The 21,059-nt window shown below is 43.0% G+C and overlaps 1 protein-coding gene across 4 annotated transcripts in view; it reads right to left on the reverse strand.

Moving 5' to 3' along the window:
- Positions 1-838: 838 nt before the first annotated feature.
- Positions 839-21,059, reverse strand: part of ZNF217 (zinc finger protein 217) — a 36,479-nt gene continuing 16,258 nt past the window's right edge. For all 4 annotated transcript variants that reach the window (XM_039864654.1, XM_039864653.1, XM_039864652.1 and 1 more), the window contains 5 exons: positions 11,184-12,938; positions 8,500-8,616; positions 6,231-7,775; positions 4,718-4,849; positions 839-3,019 (listed from right to left, as the gene is read on the reverse strand). In XM_039864654.1, coding sequence (XP_039720588.1) covers positions 4,740-4,849; positions 6,231-7,775; positions 8,500-8,616; positions 11,184-12,570 — 3,159 coding nt within the window. In that variant the 5' untranslated portion in view covers positions 12,571-12,938 and the 3' untranslated portion in view covers positions 839-3,019; positions 4,718-4,739. The remainder of the gene's footprint in view (positions 3,020-4,717; positions 4,850-6,230; positions 7,776-8,499; positions 8,617-11,183; positions 12,939-21,059) is intronic.

Here is a 21,059-nt window from a genome sequence, read left to right on the forward strand (position 1 = left end):
CGCTGCTTTATGGAGAAAGAATGACAGAACTTTGGGGAAAAAAAACACCTTTGTAACATCCCTAATGTTCATCAATGGCTACTAAAACCCAAAGAAAGGCTGATGGGGAACTTTAAAATGGCTGGTTAGTGTGACATCTGAACCCACAGATCAAACTCAACACCACTGGAAGTTAGAAAGCCAAATGCTGTGTGTGTACGGTGATGCCACGGGAAGTACACTACACAGCCTGCCTCTTCCCCAAAACTGAACTCGAATCTACTTTAAACCTCTAGATGTAATTTACTAGGTTTTAGGACATATAGAGGCTAGAAAAACAGGTTAGATGAAACCACAAATACGCAAGAAACCCAAACAAGAATGCGACAACTTCTATCGGACAAATGACTCAGTTTCTTCAAAAAATAAACCGTCTTGATGTGTGTGGGGGAAGGGAGGTTTAAATTAAAACAGGCTTAAAAAAAACTTTAAGAAACCCGAAAATAAGCCAATGTTGTTTGGATCCCGACTGCAACTTACCACCCCTAAGACATTTTTGAGACAACCCAGAAATGCAGACACGGAGGCTGGCTGCGAGAAATCACTGTCCATTTAGCCTGGTGTGATCGTAAAAAAGCCCTTATCTGTTAAGAGAGATGCACTTAAGTATTTTAGGAATGAAATTAAACCACGCCTTTAAAATACTAAGGGGGGATTTGCAGAAGGACGCAAATTGTGGCTGACAAGGACAGGGGCGATCATCACACCAATCTCTCTGTTATCGTGCATGTTTAAGGTTATAATTATAAAATAGTAAGAATCAGAAATCAGGAACACAATAAAGAGCCAAACCCAAGGATGCAAAACACCAAATCTATATTTACATCCACATATAATAACATAACTTTAAGCTGAAATATATCATAAATAAAACAAGTAATGTCTACTGTTTGACAACTTAAGTATCAACAATTAAAATAAATCAAACTGGAATGAAATAAATACATAAACAAAAATCCAACAGATTGTACCTCTATTATATGTACTGTTGTCTCAAAGAAAAAAAAAACATATAAAACCAGTAGTATCCCAATAGTTAATACTGATGGACAAAAAGGAAAAACATTCTGAAGTACAAGGGCTGTAAAAAAAAAAAACAAAAAACCAAAAAAAACCTGGTTACTTTTATGCATTCAGTAATGTGGTTAGAAAGGAGAAATATGAAAGCCCCCAAAATTTCAGCGTAACACGAACTGACTTATTTTCAAATAGATTTGGTGATTTTTTTTTTTTTTAAACACGAGTTTAAATTTCAGCCCTCTATTATCACGTATCCCCTTTTAAGATTTACGTTTATAGTCAGAGCAAGCTTTCTGTAACACTCATCGGATCAGGCAACGATCAAGCCAATCATCTTGCAAATGTGTTCATCTTCAAAAATATGCTATAAAAGTGCAAAACTATGAAAACAAAAGATCTAGATTATGTACATATGGCTCAGCTTGTGAACAGGAAAAAAGGTTAATAGTGTACAATTTCCTGATACAAAGCACTTCATTGCGATGCCAGCAGACCGATCTCAAAATTAGGCCTCCCTCTCACGCGGGAGGTTAAGACTTCTCCGTCAAGTATGCTTCACGTTGCATAATGAAAACAGAAAACAAAACAAAAGATCAGGGTTCTTTTAGGACTCGACCCTTGCTCTACTAGAGAAGGGCGAGACAAGAAAAATTAACAGTGCAAATTTATTTTTGAAACAGTTGTCTTAATAAAATGTTTTGTGGTTGCTAAACCTAGAGTCTATTGAAGAAACTCAGCCGTGGACAGCAAATTCAGGGAACAAAAGTTTAAAACAGCTAGTAAGCCAAGTGGTGGCTATCCTCACTTCAAAACCCAAATTGAAAGTGTACTGAGAAAACGCTTCAAAACAAACAAAACTGGGAAGACAGATGAGGTCTAGAAACAGATTACCTCTTCCCCAGTCACCAGAAGGCTCGCTCGGCCAGCAGCTCCTTGTTCAGAATCAACGTGTCTCACCTGAGCATGTCCACTAGCAACTCAGATGCAGACACACCAACACTTCCAAATACAAACCTAAAATCTACCCCAAAACTTTCATTTTCCTTTAAAATTGCTTCCAATGTATGTAATTCACATGTATAATTTAGCATTCATATTTTTATCTACTAATTTAGGCGAACACACGCCCAAAAAAACTGAATTTACCAACAAAAATGATTAATTTGGTAGGAAATTGAGTAACTTCACATACGACTTGGTATGTTTACTGGATAGCTGGCTGCTCCACAGAGGAAATGCTTCTCTGTGGACACACGCACGTAAAAGTCCCACAAACCACCCCTCGGAAGAGGGCCATGGCCCTGGGCGCCTCCTCAGCCGACACACAGAGACTTGCAATAAAAGGGCACCGAATTCTGAATGGCTGACCTCAATGTATGCAGCACATATTCATAGAGTCGATACTTCCATTAACAACTTTAAGACAACAACAGACTGCGGACAATTTAACATAATACAAATCATTGAGAAAAAATTTTTAAAAACATACTTTTTAAATGAAAGCACAAATAGAAACTGCTCAAAGTGATGAGCTGCATTAGAGGAAAAGAATACACGTGGCATTTAAACAAGCAGGTTTACCACTTATATATTTACAGATTTTTACCTGAGGTGCAAGCATTATATACTTTTTCCCCACCCCACCCCCCAACCCAAATGATTTTTTTTCAGCAGCGCTCAAGTATGCAAAAAAAAATCCACTTCTTATTTGGTCAATTCTAAAAAAAATATTATTCAGGGACAAAATAGAGATTTCCAGTCTCCATTTGTTTATAAATCAACTGTTCCAACTATAGTTTTTTTATTGCTATTTGATACAAAAGTTAACAGAACTTTACAAAACTGTAGTGTTCCTTATGTTATAATGTACAGTACAATCACAGCTTATTTCAGTAGCTTTCACCATTCGTTTTCTCAAAGGATGAACTAAATTTCACGGAGTACACACATCCATCAAGACCTAAGGGGGGGAAAAAAGGTTTAAAAAGTGATTAATATAAAACCGAATAGAATTTAGAAAGATCTTCTTATTAAAAAATGTATAATAAAAAAAAAACTAAAGAAATTTAAATAGGTTCCATTGAAGCTTGAATTTTACAATGAAATTATCAGGAGACTAAACACACAATGCCATAGGACTGTGATGGTAACATAAACTTGACCTTGTTTTAACGAAGATGATTTAACCAAGAATCAGAATCGGTATCAGCGACAGTGTGTCTGGCAAAGCCAACTGCCACCTCCAAGAAACTATGGAAGTTTAAACTTTATGAAAGGAAAAGGCATGGCATGGACCAGGAGTAGTTAACAAATGACTTAGAATAACCTCCCTCCCGGAGGATGCATAAAACATTTACAACATTACTGGTTCTGCCAACACCTATCAAGTATCAACGATAGTCCCAGCAGTGGGCTAGGCGTTGAATGAAGGCCTCTCCTCCAAGCTCGGCTAGTGGGGGAAGTCGGACACGCAGGCAGGACGGGCGGAAATGGGTCTGACCCACGCGTGCAGAGCAGCACGATGGGAAACCCCTAGCTCCCAGCGAACGTCTACAGAAATGACAGGTGAACTGGTCCTGAAGTATCGTAAAGGCCTGACAAAGAGGGTGCAGGAGGAGGTTGCGAGCAGAAGGAAAGGCCAGCAGAGAAGCCCGGGGGTGGCAGAAGAGGCCAGTGACGGGCTGGGTGTCACTGTGCACAAGCCAGTCTGTCACTAACGGTCTGCCAGTCCGGAGACTTGCATGTGGCCAGTGGGCCCACGTGGATCCCCGCGGAAACCGGAAGGAGAGATCCTGTCCTGAGCCACGCGTATCCCATCTCCATATCTAGATCTAGCAGGCACTCCGTCTAGCAGGACTGCGCCATGAATACGCGGTAGTGGCCTGACAGGACGGGTTAGCTGGAGAGACCTGGAGCTGTTCCTTCAATGTGTGTCACGTGAGTCCTAGCGTAACTTACATACAGGTGCGCAGCACTGAGGACACTTGCTTGAATCTTCTGGGGTTACTCTCCAGTCAGACACACGTGCCACGTGAACCAAAAAGTCAAAATAAACCTCCCTTCCCCCAAAAAAGATGTACAAAGGTCTGAATAAGGTCTTAACGGAAGGCTGGGACACAAGCTGGGGACCATGCAGAGCTAGGACAAAAACCAGGCAGAGTGGCGCGCTGGCAAGTGACATAATCCAAGTGTCGGCCTCCTCACCTGTGAAGTGTGTACAGGACATCCTGACCTGGGGGTCAGAAAACTTTTTCTGTAAAAGGGCCAGATGGTAAATATTTCCAGCCTTGCAGGCCATACAATCCTGTCACAACTACCCAACTCTGCAGCCACAGATAAACAGGTAACGAGGACATGGCCAGGTGCCAAGAGAACTCTACTGACAACACAAGCAGAGAACAATGTTAATCTGAGCTACAGCCCCCTAGTGGGAGAAGGATTAAATGAGGCCGCGGTTATGAACCATTTCATTCAATGCCTGGCAGAACATAAATGCTTAGTCACTTCCAGTTGCTATTTACTGTTTCTATCCTGAGCACTCTTAAGTTTTAAAATACCTAAAAAGACAAATGAAAATAAAAAGCAATTCTAACTTATGTTATATTGGATAGGTGGTTTATTTTCAACTCAATAAAATCAATGCATTACATATGCTCACCTTTCTTCCCCAAAATAGGAAGTCAAGTTTTTTTGTCATTTGGTCGATAATGTGCGTTCCCAATAAAATTCTCATAGTTTCTCTTTTGCAGCATGTTGCTAGATAAGTGTTGATATGACACAGGCCTTTTTCCTGGTTGAGAGAAAAAGTGTAAAAAGACTTTAGAATTCAAATCATTAGGTAAGATGTCGGTGGGTTGTTAAAAGTCAATTTTCGAAATTCCTAACTCTAAAAAGGTCGTCGGAACACACCCGTCACGCGGACGCGTCACGTTATCGCTGTGATGTTTCTAAGTGCCATGAAGACATTCGTTACCACAGAATTGTAAGTTACTAAAGCTAAAGCCTTAAGCGCTAGGTTGTCATTAGAAGAATTAAAAAGCCAAAAGAAGATGGCAAGATGGTATTTTTTAAATCCACATCCCTCCCATGAACCAAAACGGTGTGGGTGGAAGAGGAGAAATGACAATGATCTAAGACAGACGTTCCTCGCCGTGCGCTTCTCACCCCAAGTTCTGACTCACGTCCACTCCGAGTGCTGAGAGGAAAATGGACGCTTTTAATCAAAAGGCAGCAAAAATTAATATTTCGTCACAATTTTTATAAAAGTCACTGGAGTGTTGAAAGCAATTTTTTTTTAATTTGCTATCCGTACCAGATCAATTGGCATCAAGCTATCCTTGATGGAGTATTGTCACCACCCGGAATCCTTAATTTGATATTCATACAAAATGAGAGGCTTAACATGGACTTGTCTCTGAGGCCGCACGAACCAGCAGAGTTCACGTCCCACAGACAGGCGAGGTGGTTTAGCCACCACTGCCAAGTGGGACGGGCCGCCAGGACACTGCCATCCCCTCCTTTGCATGCACAGCATGTGCCAGACCGGGCTAAGAAACCGCTTCCTCCATGAGGAAGCAGCGCTTTAAAAGCGTTTCCTCCGCGGGGAGAACTCTGGAGCAATCTACAAGTGTAACCATTTGCATGTTAGGGGAAATAATGTCACTTTTAAAGTTCACTTAGTATTTCACAAGGGCGGTGTAATTCTAGAAGTCCTGACATCCAAACTGTTTAACCAGCAGCCTGACAGGTCAAGGGTCTTCGTGTGTTATTCACCACGCCCCCTCTGGCCCATGCGACAACACGTGGCAGGGCTGCACGCAATTCGCGTTTCTCCAAGACGCATTTTCTGCTCTGAAGATCTGCACAGCCCCAGTAGGGGTGCTAACGCGTGGACAGAGGCACCCCGAAATCCAAGGGGGAGGGGGGAAGCACGCAGCACACCGCAGATGTGCAGAGGAGAAAAAACGATGAGGACCAAGGCGAGGGCCCAAATGCCACCTGAGATTCCAACAGCAGAGAGGGCCAGACCGGTAGGTCTCAACCGTCTTTACTGTCACCCCCCAGGAGGAAAGGCCAGCCGGGAGGTAAACCCTGGGGAGTAAGGCCTTCTCCCGCGGCGCTGAGCTGCGAGGGCCCCGAGCCGGCTGACTCGGGACGCCGGGGGCGCTCACCTTCCTGGCCGGCCGCGGCGGCGGGCGCGCAGGCGTGCAGGGCCCCGCCGAAGGGCTTGTGTACGGTCAGCACGCTAGCCGCGTCCACCTCGCCCGAGGCCAGGAAGCGCGGCTTGGGCGGCGGCGCGGGCGGCGGCGGGCACAGGTACTCCTGCGGCAGCAGCGACGCGATGCCCCGCACCACGTGGTACTTGGGCAGGTCGAAGCCGCGGCGGAAGCTGGGCGGCTCGGCGTCCGGGGCCGCGGGCGCGGGCTTCGGCCTCTTGGGGTGCGGCTCCCCGAACTCCGGGCCGACGACGCCCGCGCTGCGGCCGCAGAAGTAGTCCCTGGCCGGGGCCGGCCACGGGCTGTCGAGCTTGGCGGGGACGTCGGCGGGGCCGCTGCCCGGGCCCGGCTGAGTCGCGGCGGGCGCCGGCGCTCTGGCCTTGGCCTCCGGCCGCTTGGTCTTCTCCGCGGCCGGACAAACGCCGCCTTTAGCAAACATCTCCGGCGGCTGCGGTGGCCTGGTGGCCGGAGCCCCCTGCGCCCCGACGCCCGGCGGCGGCGGCCGGTGCGACTTCAGGTTGCTGGGGGCTAAAGTGCTAGGGTCAGTCCCTGGGGTCGAAGCGGATTTGCCTGGCCCCGGGGGGCCCGGCTTGCCCCTCTCCGATGGCAGCGTCTTGGACGGGGCGGCCGGAGCCGGCCTGGCCTTGGGCTTGGGGAAGCCGGACAGCGGAGTCACGTCCTTCCCCAGCAGGGCCGGCGGGCACCCAGTGCGCCTGCTTCTGAGCCAAGCCTTGTTTCTGCAGTTCTTGTGAATGTCTGGATTGTACTTATGCTCCAGTCTCTGGTGCATCATTAAAACTTCTGGATAAAACGTCTTGAAGGTACAAAATGGGCAAGTGATACTTGGGATTAAACTTTTACTCAAAGAAATTGCGGGGCAACTGTGAGGGGCCCCGACGGACAAGTTTAAAGGCTTCTCTTGACAGTCCAGGCCTGGCTTGAACTTGCAGTCGGCGGCCACCTCTACCTTCTCTCTGCGGCCGACTTCGGCCCCGTGGGTGGCACCGCCCTCCGCGTGGGGAGTGGCGCCCGCCTGGGGAGTGGCGCCCGCTTCCGTTCTACAGGTGAGGTGACTGGCCTGAGGTTCCACCGCCGCTCGCTTCTTTAACGCGTCCAAATAAGCAGAGGCCAGATTTGTGCTCATTTTATCAGCACTGTCTTCGGTTGCATTTTTTTTGAAATCCTGAGTATCTCTGTGTACTTGAGAGAGGACAGCGCCGCACAGAACATTCTGAAAGGCAGGGGCCATCCCCTTAAGTTGCTTTGCGGGTGGGCTGCCTTTAACATCTTTGGCACCATCAAAAAATCTTTTCAAATTTTTGGTTTGCGCACTGTCGGCGGGCAGTAGTGCATCTTCGGTCTCCTGGTTTTTCCCATCGCTCTTGACTTCGCTGGCAACGTCGACCTGCTTGTCTTTGTGATGTCTCTCCAAGTGATACCGCAGAGAGGTCTTTTGGGCTGCAGCATAGTCACAAAATTCACATTTGTATGGTTTTTCACCTAAAACAAGAAAAGTCACTACATTACACAGGTTTTTAAAAAGCATAAAAATAGATCCTTGGAAACCGAAAGAATCTAATACAGAAGACGGTTCCTTCCTTTTCAACCTCCTCCACCGACTAATCTTCATAACCAGGATTTCTCTCGTGGTGTTTGCTCTTTATCACACTTACTATGCAGAATATCCGAACGTGAATACGTGCCTTTAATTTAAAAGATAAAGTGGCAACACTTGAAACTTCTCTAAACTTCACAACAGCCCTATATAGAAGTGAATATTCATTATCCCAGTTTTACAGCTAAGAAACCAGAGCTCATGGATAGCGAGTAGAAGAGAAGAAATTCAAGTGCATGCAGCCTTCTAAACCATTGTTCTAGCTGCTTCTACAATCTAAGGAAAAGACTACTACACATATTCACATTTCATTCTAAACCATAAAAATACAAAGAAGCTGTGGCATTATAAGACATTAAAGAGGTCTGAAAATGAGTTAGGATATAGAAGTCAGAAACTAACTTCAAAACGGGAATAACAGTTCAAATTACAATGACACTAAAAGAATTAAAATGACAGCTGCAATCTGCACACTACACACACATTTATTCTCAAGCTATTCCAGGGGTCTAGTAGAATATTTAAACAGCACAAAAATCAGACACAAAACTACATCATAATTCTTTTCACTAATGCACCCTTTAAAAAATAATCTGAGAAGCTCCTTACCTGTATGCGTTCTGAGATGAATATTGAGGTAATAATTTGAACGGAAAAACTTTCCACAATAACTACATTCTCTTGAGGATGTAAGATGCTTTATTTTGCCTCCATCATCATTTTTATCTTAAAGCAAAAACAAAAACTGTTAGAAGACAGCTCAGATACATGAGTAAAGCTAGTCAACTTAAATGTTCTTGATAAAAACGTTTTTGGAAAGCATAAAGTAACTTTTATATTACTGTTGAATAAACCAAAAACACTAAAAACACCCTAAATGTTGTTTTCAGGTCGTCTCAAGTTTTGAAGTTGTATAACGTGTGTGTGTGTTGTTCTTATTTTTGGTTTGGTTGGTTTTTTTCCTGAGTGTAGCAGAGTTCCCTGTTGAAGAGTCAGCTCTCCATCTGCCTTCATCACAGGAACGATCATTGACAGACAGATGCATGAGCAGCTTGCATTCCCTCAGCATGGCTGACAGGAGCAGGCTCTGGACAGCTGAAGCCAGACCTACACGCAGCGGCTGGAATAACCAGCTTCTCCAGAGTAAGGCGTTTAGAAAACTGAGTCACTATAAATTGCCAATTTTCCCAGCCACTGGGAGAAAAATAAGTTTTTTATTTTAAGATTAGGCAAGTCACCACTAGAGGGCAGCAAGCACAACTTCATCTCCACAAACAGGTTTGACCGGAGGCAAACACCTAGGAGAGTTTGTCCAAATTGAGCAGTGTGTCCACAAGCGCTCATGGCCACAGCGTGTATCTGACAAATCAAAATCCGTCCTCAGATTACAATGTGTCGAACTTCACACTTCGACCTCGGCTAGATGATCAGGGCAGGTATCTTACGTGCAATAAAGTCCACTAGTGACACAAGTTAAAGGGTGGCTACACTTCCCAGGAACGCCTGCTTTCTGAAAGACAATTAGATACGCTACAGTGAAAACACCTGCCCCCCAAACACCAAGTGTTTAAGTTTTGGATAAACCTCCTCTTATTGTAGCTCATATTACATGTTACAACATGACAACTTCTGAAGTCAGGTCATCTCTTAAAATTTAGCAAAACTAATAAAACTGATCGTTTTGCCTTGAAAAACTGTTATTTCCAACTAGGTCTCTCCCCTGTTCCTTCCACATTTTACATCCTACATTATTTATAGCTGATTTTAAAAAGCACCTTAGCTTACAGGCGAACCTTGGTGACCCTCCAGGGACAATAAAGACAGAACTGTACAACCTGTCACCCCTAAGCTCCCGAGGAAAAATGTATCCACCTACCTATAAACCTCTAAACACCTCTGGGCTAAACATTCTAAAACAGCAGAGACAACTCTCGATCTAAAAAAAGTGTCATGAAGACTTTTAAAAATCAATTATCCCATGAACAACTATAAACGCATTTATAAAGGCTAAAACAATTTTTTAAGAAATTTTTACATTTCTTGTTGATTTTCTTAAAAGTAAACCTAAAGAAAAGCCAGGTTGCTAGTAAATTATAGGAAGATAAATCTAGAATAGACCCCATCAGAATATAAACCTAGGAAAATCAATTCCCTAAATACAGAATGGCCAGCTTGCTTTCTTATAATCACACCCAACGAGCTGAGCTAGTAGCTGGGCTTGTACCTTATCGCAATTTCCTACTTCCAACTATGTGTCAGGATTTATGGTACGTTGCATCACATCCCAGAAGTTATGAAACGCCTTTGTTTTAACAGAAAGGACATGAAATGTCCACATCTACCTGGTTCCTGCTCTTTAAGCATCCCCTTCGGTCCTACAGTGCTGTTCTTTAAATGACCGAAAACTTTTTATAAATCAGCTACTGATTTAAAGCATCCTTGGAAGGCAGAAGACAAGGATCAATGAGCCCATTTTGCAAACAGGAAAATCAGGGCAAAGAGAGGTGAAGCAACAAAACATCAGTCACGAAACAATGCAGCGGCAGAACCAGACCCAACCCAGGCCTTGGTGCCCCAGCTGTCGTGGGTATTCTAGCCACCTGGTGACAGAGCCCGAATTTCCCCGACTTTTCTGCCCCCACCACCTACTGGCAGAACATGACTGGACATTTCATTCCTTGCAGGGAGCTGGGGCCTCTCCCCCACCCCCGACCTATAATTTCTCCATCACAGAATGGCCCTCAGATGCACTGCCTCTCAAAAGCATCAGGTAGAAGATTAGAGGTGTGGGTTGAAAGCTTTTTATGATGTCATTAAGGCACCATAATGTGTTTTCTAGAATTCTGAAAACGGAAGATTGTAGTTCTCTAAGTGCTAGGTTTCCTGCGTCGCAGAAAACTTAAAACGTGCTCAACATTTGATATGAAAACTACTCTCGCATCCATCACGTGATCGGGAAGAAACCAGGCACCAGCTTAAAAACATCGAGAGTGCCACGTATTATCTGGTCTCTTGACCCCGGCACTAGATAACTCTTTGTGCGGGGTCCTCCTGGGCAGGGGAGGGTGTCTAGCAGCGTCCCTGGCCTCCGCCCACTGGGTGCCAACAGCACACACCCCCAGTTGTGACAACCACAAATGTCTCCAGACAGTGCGGCCTTTTAACTCAACCCAGAGGGGGTTAAGTGACTTCCAGTAGGACACTACCAAGAGCCTGACCTCAAACCCAGCTCCATGAACCCCCTCACCCGCCAGCGTTCTGTGGGGAGCACAGAGGCCAGCGGCGCAGCTTACCCAGATGGAACCCCTCGGGCAGTCCGTCCTCAGATCCATCTTCAGAACCAGCTTCTCGATCGATGGCTCCATTTTCATCCAGTGTGGCGGGCAGGTCTGGAGAGCACGTCCTGGGCTGCCTCCCGTCTACTGACATGGTCGGCGACTCGGCGTCCATCCTCCTGTCCTTCTTGTGGACCCTCGAGTGCAGGACCAGCTGGTGGTAGGTTCTGAACGCCTTGCCGCACTCTGCGCAGTGCGTGGGCTTCTCCTTGTTGCTGGACAACTTGGGGTCCGCGTCCCCGGAAGGCACTTCGCCGTTGGCGTGTCTGGGCTTCTCCTTGTCTTGGGAGAGGCCTGTGCAACCGCTCTTGCTCGTTTTGGACTTCCCAGAACCTTCGGGATGACTTTTATTCACGTTCCAAATCTCTCCGAGCTCTTCTTTGTCCGAATCGTCGTTGTCGGTGCTCCCTTCCTGCCCCGGCTGCTCCTTCACTTCTCGGCAGACGGCGACCTTGCCCTTGGTGGCCAGCTGCCAGGCCTGGTAGGTGGTGAACGGGTCGAGCTGAGGTATCCATCTGGCGGGCGGCTTCCCGGTTTCCGGGGGGGCTCTGGGTCTTAGGTTCAAGAACTGCAGGAACTCCTCTCCGGGGGCCGGCATCCCCTCCTGCTGAGAGTCTGTTTGGGGACCGCTGCTACCGGAAGCCGTGTCTTTGGTGTGCATCTTCCTGTGATCGATTAGACTTTCTTTATTTGGAAATAGGAAGCCACAAACCATGCAGATTTTGTAAGGAGAGGCGATGCTCTCGGCGGCGTGCTCCTGGACCACCTCGTTGATTGTGACCGGGCTCTCCGAGCCCTGCTGCAGCTTGCCCTTGGCCCCCGACTTGCCGTTGTGTGTCCGCATGTGGTTCTTGAGAAACCAGGGCTCCTTGAACCTCCGTCCGCACACACTGCACCCATACGTGAAGGAATCCTTGTGCTTCTTCATGTGGATCTCGACGTCGAAAGCGACTCTAAATGTCTGCCCGCACACTTCACAGCTGAATTCTTCATTTTCCTTGCCGTTCTTGTCCTTGGGAGGGTCTGTTCTCACCTGGCTTTTATCAAGAGGACTGAGATACTCTGCTTCCACCCGCAGGACCGCGGGCTCACAGAGCGTGGGGCGGTGTTGCATTAAGACGTGCTTATTGAGGTCTTCAGAATGGGCGAAGGTCTGACTGCAGAACATGCAGTCCAAGGGCGTGTACCCTTCCATCTGGATGATGCTTTTCTCTTGTGTGGCTCTGAAAGGAACAGCAGTGGCGCCTTTTATTGACACGGCATCATCTAGCTCCATTTGGCTGCCAAGAGAATTGCCGATAACTTCCGGTCCGTCCATATACACTAAGAGGGACTGAGTCGGCATGTTTCCTGTCACTTCGGGACTGTATATAAAGCAAGAATCCGGTTGAGGAATTTCTGGAGTTGGAATAAGGCCACTTGTAAGACTTGTCACTCACACCCCGAGCAGCCCTGGGCTTCAAAACGAGAGCAAATATTTGTTATAAAAGTTCAAAAGAAAGTGTATATTCCTCTAACTTCTTATCTTCAGAAGTCTTAGGAAGCTCAGTGATAGTATCACTGGTTCTTTCCACAAAAAAGGCAGACAGACTCTCCAACGCTTTGATTCAAACGTGAGTCAGCACGAAGCGTTAGTTCTCTTTGTCTCCATTGAATGACTCAGTTGAGCAAGAAGTCAATTCCAGCAACCTGGAGACAAGCGATTTCCAAAACCTAGAGGGGTAAAAAAATAGGAACAGTTAGCTGCATAGAGAAGAGCGAGGGCTGGCAAGCATGACTCACAGTGATCTCTTCCATGTGGCGGAGAGGGTACCTAATTCAGCTGCTTCACTTTTAACTAATGCGGTGCCATCCTGTAAAGGTGCTTGTTAATTAAGTCATTAACATTTATCCAATTGGTGCACCTATTAAATCACTAGAACTTCATCCAGCTGAGAAACTTAAAACATGGTACTTTAATGGTTTAGATCGAAAATGTGAAGTTGCAGGACAAAAATGGTTAAATTCAGAAGAATACATTTAAAATGCACACGTGTATCCTTACAGACAGCCTCCACAAATCTAAAGACTCTTAAGAGTTGTGAAAAGAAGATGACAATTAAAGACATCGCTTCAGGTAAAAACTGAAGACAGAGCTTCAAATTAGCTTATATACAAACACACATACAAGACACACAGAAACCTCAAAGCACACTGGACGATTACCCATACACAAGTCAACAAAGTAAGCACAGAAAAACAGGGACCTTTCCTGCAATCCCTGTGCAACAGACAGAATACCTCGGAACGGGTCTCATCCCGACCAAGGGTACCCTCGACCAATTTTGATTCACTGGATATTCTAAACTTCAATCCACCACCCAAATCCCAGTTCACTTCTGACAACTCTGCCTTCAACAAGTGTCAAAGGAGGGCTTCCTTGTCCAAAGAACAAATAAGGAAGTGCGTACACAGCCACTCTGTGAATGTGAATGCACATGTTTAAAATAAAATCCTCAGCACAGCTGGTTCAGCGGAAAATGGATCCTCCCATTCTTTATCTGCCTTTCACATTCCGGATTGGCCAGGTAAAAAAATGGAGGACCAGTTAGCTCAGCAGGCTCTGATTTATTTAGAAGCTACTGTTCACTCTTGGAGAAGAATTCATGTCCACAGCCAACACTCTCCACCTTTTTACAGTGAACACAGGAAAGGTTTCTAAATAGTCCCCACTCTCTAATTGAAGTCAGTTAATTCTGCCCAAGAAAACAAAAAGACATGCAAACTACTCCCACCACAGGCAACATTAAAAGAAAGAAGAAAAAAAAAACTTTCCTTCTCTCCACTTCCTCAAAGAGCAAGGGCCTGTAAGCTCAGAAGGAAAGGAAACATTTCTTCCCTTTCTTTACACTCATAAGAAAAAAAAAAAGTGCTCATATTCCTTGTTATCTTTAGTTCTGAATAAACTAGATCTCTAAGGTTTTCTAAATAAGACTTTAGAAAAGAAATGTACTGAATGTTTTATCTTAATTTCTTAGTCTTTTGTTGCAATCCCAGCAGAGGATAAACACGTGGACTGCCTACCAGATTGGTGAGGTACAAAAGGACACCAGTGACCCCAGTTCTAGTCCTGGCTGAGTCACAACCTTCAAGTTGTCACCACCGCACACCTCACATCTTTACCTACTTAATGCAGATGGTTAAATTATAAGATCACCTCAGAGTTCCAAAATTCTATAGTTCTAATGGCTAGATCTACATTTATGGGCAGATATAGTCAAAAAAAATACTTTATGACTATGCTAATCAAGATATTAAATGATATTTGTGTGACTGATCAAGCAGGTTTCCATGCAGGCATTCACTCATTCAGCAAATACTGACGGAATGCCAGTGTCCTAAGTAATATTTTAGTTCAAGAAATTCACAGCACATATTCTAGAAAAGTAGTTACCAAACTCTGACAACACTATCTTCACTGGCCAACAACTCAATGACAAATAGGGAAACAACTCAATGAGTTCAGTCCATTTCAATTTGAATAAAGACTGTCCTTTACTTGAGATCTTTTCTACTTTTTGGTGCCAAAATATCCTTCTTAAAAAAATGAAAGTGGCAGTGGCGAATGGTATTTTTTTTTAATATCCTAATTTGGCAAAATCAGAGTTATCAAAATCAACATTATCTTTGTTTATTTGTTTTTTAAGAAATTCGACTAGTCTGTAACATTAACTTTTGGGGAATTCCACTTTTTTATAAATCATCTTTCCCAAAGAGACACCAACTCTGGATTAGACACATGATGTGAGTACATCCCTGTTACTTCCCACTCGGCTAGTAAATTATCGTAAGCTTCTAACACAGGACCTAAAGGAGGCACGGTGGAAAAAAATCTTAGGAGAAAGCTTCCGTTTGGGGGGAGGGTAAATAGGATGGAGGCCTGAAGATGAGGGGAAGGATGGCCTGGGCAGGGGAACCTTCCAGAGAGCCCGGATCGGGGAGAAGACTCTCCCAGGCGAAACTGAAGCACATCTTCCTCCAGGGACGCTTCTGACACATTCTGATAGTCACTCGCTCTGCCCAACTGTCCCTAGCTCTGGACTACCCTAGGTCGCAACCGTCCTTACTACTCATCCAAGAGATCTGCAAACCCTGGGCCACCCCTTCAAAGTAAGATTCCCAGAGCACAGACCCTGTCGCCTTGTGTGCCACTGCCCCTGTGCCTGGGAGCGAGTCCCTGGCACAGGGTGAGGCCCTGGACGAACACCTGAAGAAATGAACAAACCCTACAGCCAGTCCAGGTGTGCAATCAGTGTGCACATCTCTGGCCACATAACTGATCTCATGCTGAAATTAACTTGAATGTTCATCAAAACGTCCACTTAGCTATCTATGGCTGCCACCTAATAATTACCATTCTCCACAATTTCAAGAGTGTGATTAGAGAAAAGAACCATTTACTCACTCCATAAAGCTGACCAGCACGCGCAAGAGCGCATCGCCTGGGTTCTGTACTGACCCAGCATGACAAAACATGTGGGCCACGCTAAGGAACTCTGATGGCAAATGCCTTCAGCTCCTGCCTGAGAAACTACAAGGAGACAGAACACTTGCTTAAACTCTAAATCAGTATCTCCATCACTTAAAACCAACCTGCTAAACAAAAACCTGTAGACTGATTGTAATAAAGACTTTAATAATAATGGAACTTATAAAAAAATAGACATCCTAGGCTAATTACTACCAACGACCAATCAGCGTGTCCAACCGTGTGAAGTGTGTGTGGGCGTGCGTGCACACAGCCTTCCCAGAACCCTCAATGCTCTACGCGTGGAGCACACAGGAACCAGCGGCACATCGATGACGCTGCTGACCAAGTAAATCGTCCTGACAAAGAAGTGGAGGGGGAGAGAGGACAGTAGCCCATCACCCTCAGACTAAGCGCTTTTAGTTTGCAGAGAAGCGAGCATTCTGAACACACTAAGCTTACTGAGAGGCACTTAGCAAAATGTTTTTCAATATTTAAAAAAAAATTTCCTAAACTTTTACTCAGGTAAATGAAATGACAGCACTTATCCCTCCAGCCACATACCCCCACACCTAAACAAGAGGTTATTCAGTGTAACCTTACATTATGAGAAAATACTAGGGTTTGAGTTACATTGTGATTACTTAAATTTACCGCAACATAATTTTTGAAAAAAAGCAGGAACCAAACTGCTATATAACTGCCTGAAATAGAAATCTAATGTTCATTAGGTCATTTCTTCTGTTTTTGGGTTTTTTTAAGCAGATACTTACTTGTGAGTAAACCTACTGTAAATTCTATCAATACCTGTAGATCTTAAAATATTATACATACGCAATGCTTAATGAAAAGCACAATAATTTGTGTGTAAACATAACAAATTAGGGATAAATGCCACCACGCTGCCAGTGGCTGTGAACTTTTAAATATTGTTCTTCGTGTACAAATGTAGGCAAACTGTTAACCTTTAGAGACAGCACAGCTCTACTTCAGCTGAGGTCATCTTAACATTTCTTGATAGGAAATATTCATTACCATAGTGTGAAGCAATAAAATAATCAGTCCTCAAAAACTCAAAAACACATAAAAATCCTATTTATAAGCCATGTAATTTGAAGTATTCGGCAAATCTACTAGCTCCTCCCCACCCCCCAGTTACTTAAGTACCCAATTAAATCATCATTAAAACATTCTACTAAACAAACTGCTACCCTTTACACTGCAAAATTATCTCCAAGATCTGGTTAGGAAACATAGGCTTTTTTATGTTTCCCTTGTATATTTTTCACATACTACTTTTTCTTAATCTGACAAGCAGAGAACTCTACACAGTAATTTACAGTAACAATTAAAACCTGTAACTTTAAATCCTTCGGCACTATTTCAAGGAAATCACTAAGTTCACACCCATGAGCTTCAATGGTCAACCCCGACATCCCTAATACAGCTGTGGATAGATGTTTAAAGTGAAGAGAAAGAAAAAGATTAAAAGACCGAAAATTGATATTGAGTATTACAGCCTCAACTATTTAAAAGCAAATGACTGTTCAAAGGCAAAGTTTGGGAAGCTCCTATAGGACATAGTCTCATTTTCTTGAAATTGTATGTAAGTGCTCACTTCTAAAAAGAACTAGAGACCAAAGTAGTACCAAAAAAATATATAAAAATATAAAATATAAAAATATAAAATAAAAATATAATATTAGTGTATTTGAATGTCATAATTAAAAACTCTGCCTGATCATTCCAAATCAATTAAAGTTAGTTTAAGGATCTTACATAAACTTAAAGCATTATCAATTATCAGTATTGTCAATATTAACAGATACTGTGGTCTGTAAATTGGCTTTTAAAAATTCCATCTTGACCTAAAAAAGGGAAATGGATTAAAAAAAGAATTTTAATTAAGCAATTAAGCAAGCAATTTTAAGCGCTGCTATCAGTGAGTTTCCATTACTATGACTTAACCAGTACCACCCTAAATATTTTGAAAAGATTTCAGACTAACTACACCAAAGACAGAGAATGATTTCAGAGAACTAATAAAATAAACTGTTCTATCTTTACCTATATTCTTTAACTCTACAAAAACACTGAATGTGTATATGCACACACACACACAAATAATTGTGTATATATAGATACACAAATAACTATAACAATGCATTATACCACACCACTACCCTACACACCTACATCGCTTTTTCTACAAGGCCAAATGGTGAGTGTTCTTAATTGTACCCAACTTAACTAACTTCAGATTAAATATACACATTGCAACACCTTTTAAGGCATGAGATCTTTAGAGACATTTAAATATTCCCCTCCCTATCTTTGTTGAGTAAATACTAAAGTTGTATGTCTGGATCTTTCAAATCACCTGTTTGCTTACAAAATTAAGGAGAAAAAAGTCTCCTTCCAATTAACGCAGTCACTGTTTGTTAGGTTTACATACTCAACGACAACAAAAAAAGTATCCACTGATTTAAAAAAAAAAAAAAAACACTTCGAGTATAACAGAACTGTTCTGCAATTATCCAGATTTGATGCAGGTAGGAAAAATAAAACCAGTATTTCTTCTAATATACTAATTATTCAAGAACAAAACCTACCTGCATATAACTACATATATCTCCAGGCCATATAACTACATTTTTAAATTCAAAAGGTTTTCTAACATTAGAATATAATGAACGCCAATACATAAAACAGTGTAAGAACCCATTAAAACACCAGCATCTGACTCTAGGATAAATCTTCTCTGTGGAGGAATATGTCCTTCAGAAACAACTTTGGTAAATAAAGCTTCAGAACAAAAGCTAAGGAATTAAACTAATTCTCTCAGACAACTTACTCAGCTGTCTTTTCAGGTTTAGTAATTTTATTTCTCAACTTTATCATAAAATTGCCAAACTGACCCCAAATTTCCAGTAACTCAGTTGTTACCCTGGGCAGGAAGTAATGGGGATGTTAAGAACAATCAGTCAACAAATGTTCGAATGTAAAGTTTTCTAATGAGCTTTCCAATGTTAGGCACACAAGGGCAACTGTTGGGGCAGCTGGCTGGGCAGGGGCTGCCCCGCCATTTATCTGGAAGGTAGATTTATACAAGAATCGAGCTTGCTCATCACGAGCTGCAGATTTCAGGAAAGATGGTCCCTGTACTCACTTCCTCAAAGTCAGAGTCCTATCTGCCCTCATAGTCTCACTTCAAAACCCTTTGCCCCACGTTCCACCAGCAAGTCGCCTAACTGTGTTTAGGAAAAAAAAAAAAAAGAATCCAAATAACCTTATTCCTAAAAGCCAGCATTTCAGTCAGGTTGTTTTACTGTGCCTAACATGAGCCCACTGGGTTAGAGTGATCAAGCCTCCCTCACCCAAATTTAAGAAAGTTCCTGTTTTCTTTGTGTAACTCATTCTTTCTTCCATGTGCACTTAGTCAATTCCCCTCCCTCCAAAGCATGGAGATGAGGTGTACGAATCCAGCCTCTTCCCACCCCCCCAGGTTTCATTTACATGCTGCAAGTAAACCCTTCACTCTTTGGAATATGTAATATGACTGTGATTCCTTTAACGCTTGTTCTGTAAACACCTTCTAGGTTTTTATTTTGCAATACCTCGGTAATTTCAAAACTATTCTGTATATTCCAATTGCAGTCATTTAATTTAAAATCTCATTACATTTATTTTATTCTATTGGAATGCCCATGAGTATCTAGAACTGTCTCATGTTTTTACTCCTACTGTATAATTTCAAGGCGTGGGAGATACCTAGCCATTGTTTAGTACCCTGGATTCACCTTTCCACTTCACTTACTAACCATACTGCTACAGAATTAAACTGAAATAGGGAATGAGGAATAAAAAATTTAAAATAAGTCATACCCAGCAACCTCAAAAACCATAACTCCCAGGCCACACTGGCACCCATTCTGAGATGGAACAATCAGAATTGAAATTTTTTTTTAAAACAAATGGAAACTAAGCTTCATGTAAAACATAAGAGGTCCAATCATTACAGTCCTAAGAGTCAGATAAAAAGCATATCCTTTTTTAAGTAGATTGTAAGCAGTCAAGAGTCATTAAAACTACTCCAAAGTTCTTATCAGCCAATACCATGTTTGTGACAACTTCAAGAAAAGAATGTAATTTTGTAAAGTGGGAAAACAGCACATCCTTCGGGACCCCTGAGGCTCTCATCAAGCATTTCAGAGTTAAGAGTGCTCGGGAGTTGGGAAAAGGCAACCCTGCTGTGGCAAAAACATGCCATTTTGTCATAAATACTGTTAGAAAAGTGATTAACATTTTTCTGAAATGAAGTGAGGGACTCTGTCCTTGCCAGGCCATTATACTCCTTAATTATTTCATCGGTTTGTAAGTGACTTGTTGATTAAATCTTTTCAGATTTCCTCTTTTAAAAGGACCACTGGAAGCAAAAACTGGGGTTGCTATTCCCCCCAAGTTCCACTGCCAAAAACAGAGGCTTACAAGAGTATGCAAATCTCCCTCCACCTTAAAACTTAACAGTAAAGGCAAAGTCAAAACCTTCCCTCCTCCCTCCCACTATGGGGGGGGGGGGAGCGGGAGATCAAGCTATTATCTAAATAGACTATTCTTCAGGTTAAGGGGGAAAATATTTTCTACAAATTTTATCTAAGTGGTGTATTAGTTCCTTCTTGATTAAGAAATGAAAGGGAATAATATGAACCCAAGACAACTGCTAAACTTCCATCTCACAGATTAAAAAAAAAAACAGTAAAGGTCAAACTTCACAAGCAACACGGTGTTGTGAAGATAAAGACTGAAAGAAGTAGGACACTAGAGAAAAAATTCTATGTCCCTCACCTAGAAAAGTCAATCTTTCCCCCTACTTCCTCCTCCAGCATGCAAATCAACGTGCACAGCTAACAGAGCAGTCTTCCTTCTTCCACCAAATAATTAAAATTCCAAACCATCGGGTAATAAACCCAAACAAACTGAATACATTCTAAGTTTGTTTTGTAGCTATTGGCTTCTGGATTTTTAAATAAGGCGCTGCCTCTAGAATTTAATACTTATATAACATTAAAAATGGCAGCAATGGAGGGGGGTGACTTCGACTAAAACACCAGGATTAACACACACACATATACACACAGTACTACAGTCTTTGGAATACCGAACAAAACAGTATCTAAAATAAATATGACTTCTCAGAAAAAGTCATCTACCATTAAGGACACACCTTAAAAGTTCTTAGCACACATTAACTAAGCAAGCACAAACTAGTGGTTTGACTGTTATATTTTCAGACAAAAAGCAATTAGGTTATATTACTCTGCACTTGT

The sequence above is a fragment of the Pteropus medius genome, unplaced genomic scaffold, assembly GCF_902729225.1.
Source record: "Pteropus medius unplaced genomic scaffold, Ma_sr-lr_union100, whole genome shotgun sequence".
Taxonomy (NCBI): domain Eukaryota; kingdom Metazoa; phylum Chordata; class Mammalia; order Chiroptera; family Pteropodidae; genus Pteropus; species Pteropus medius.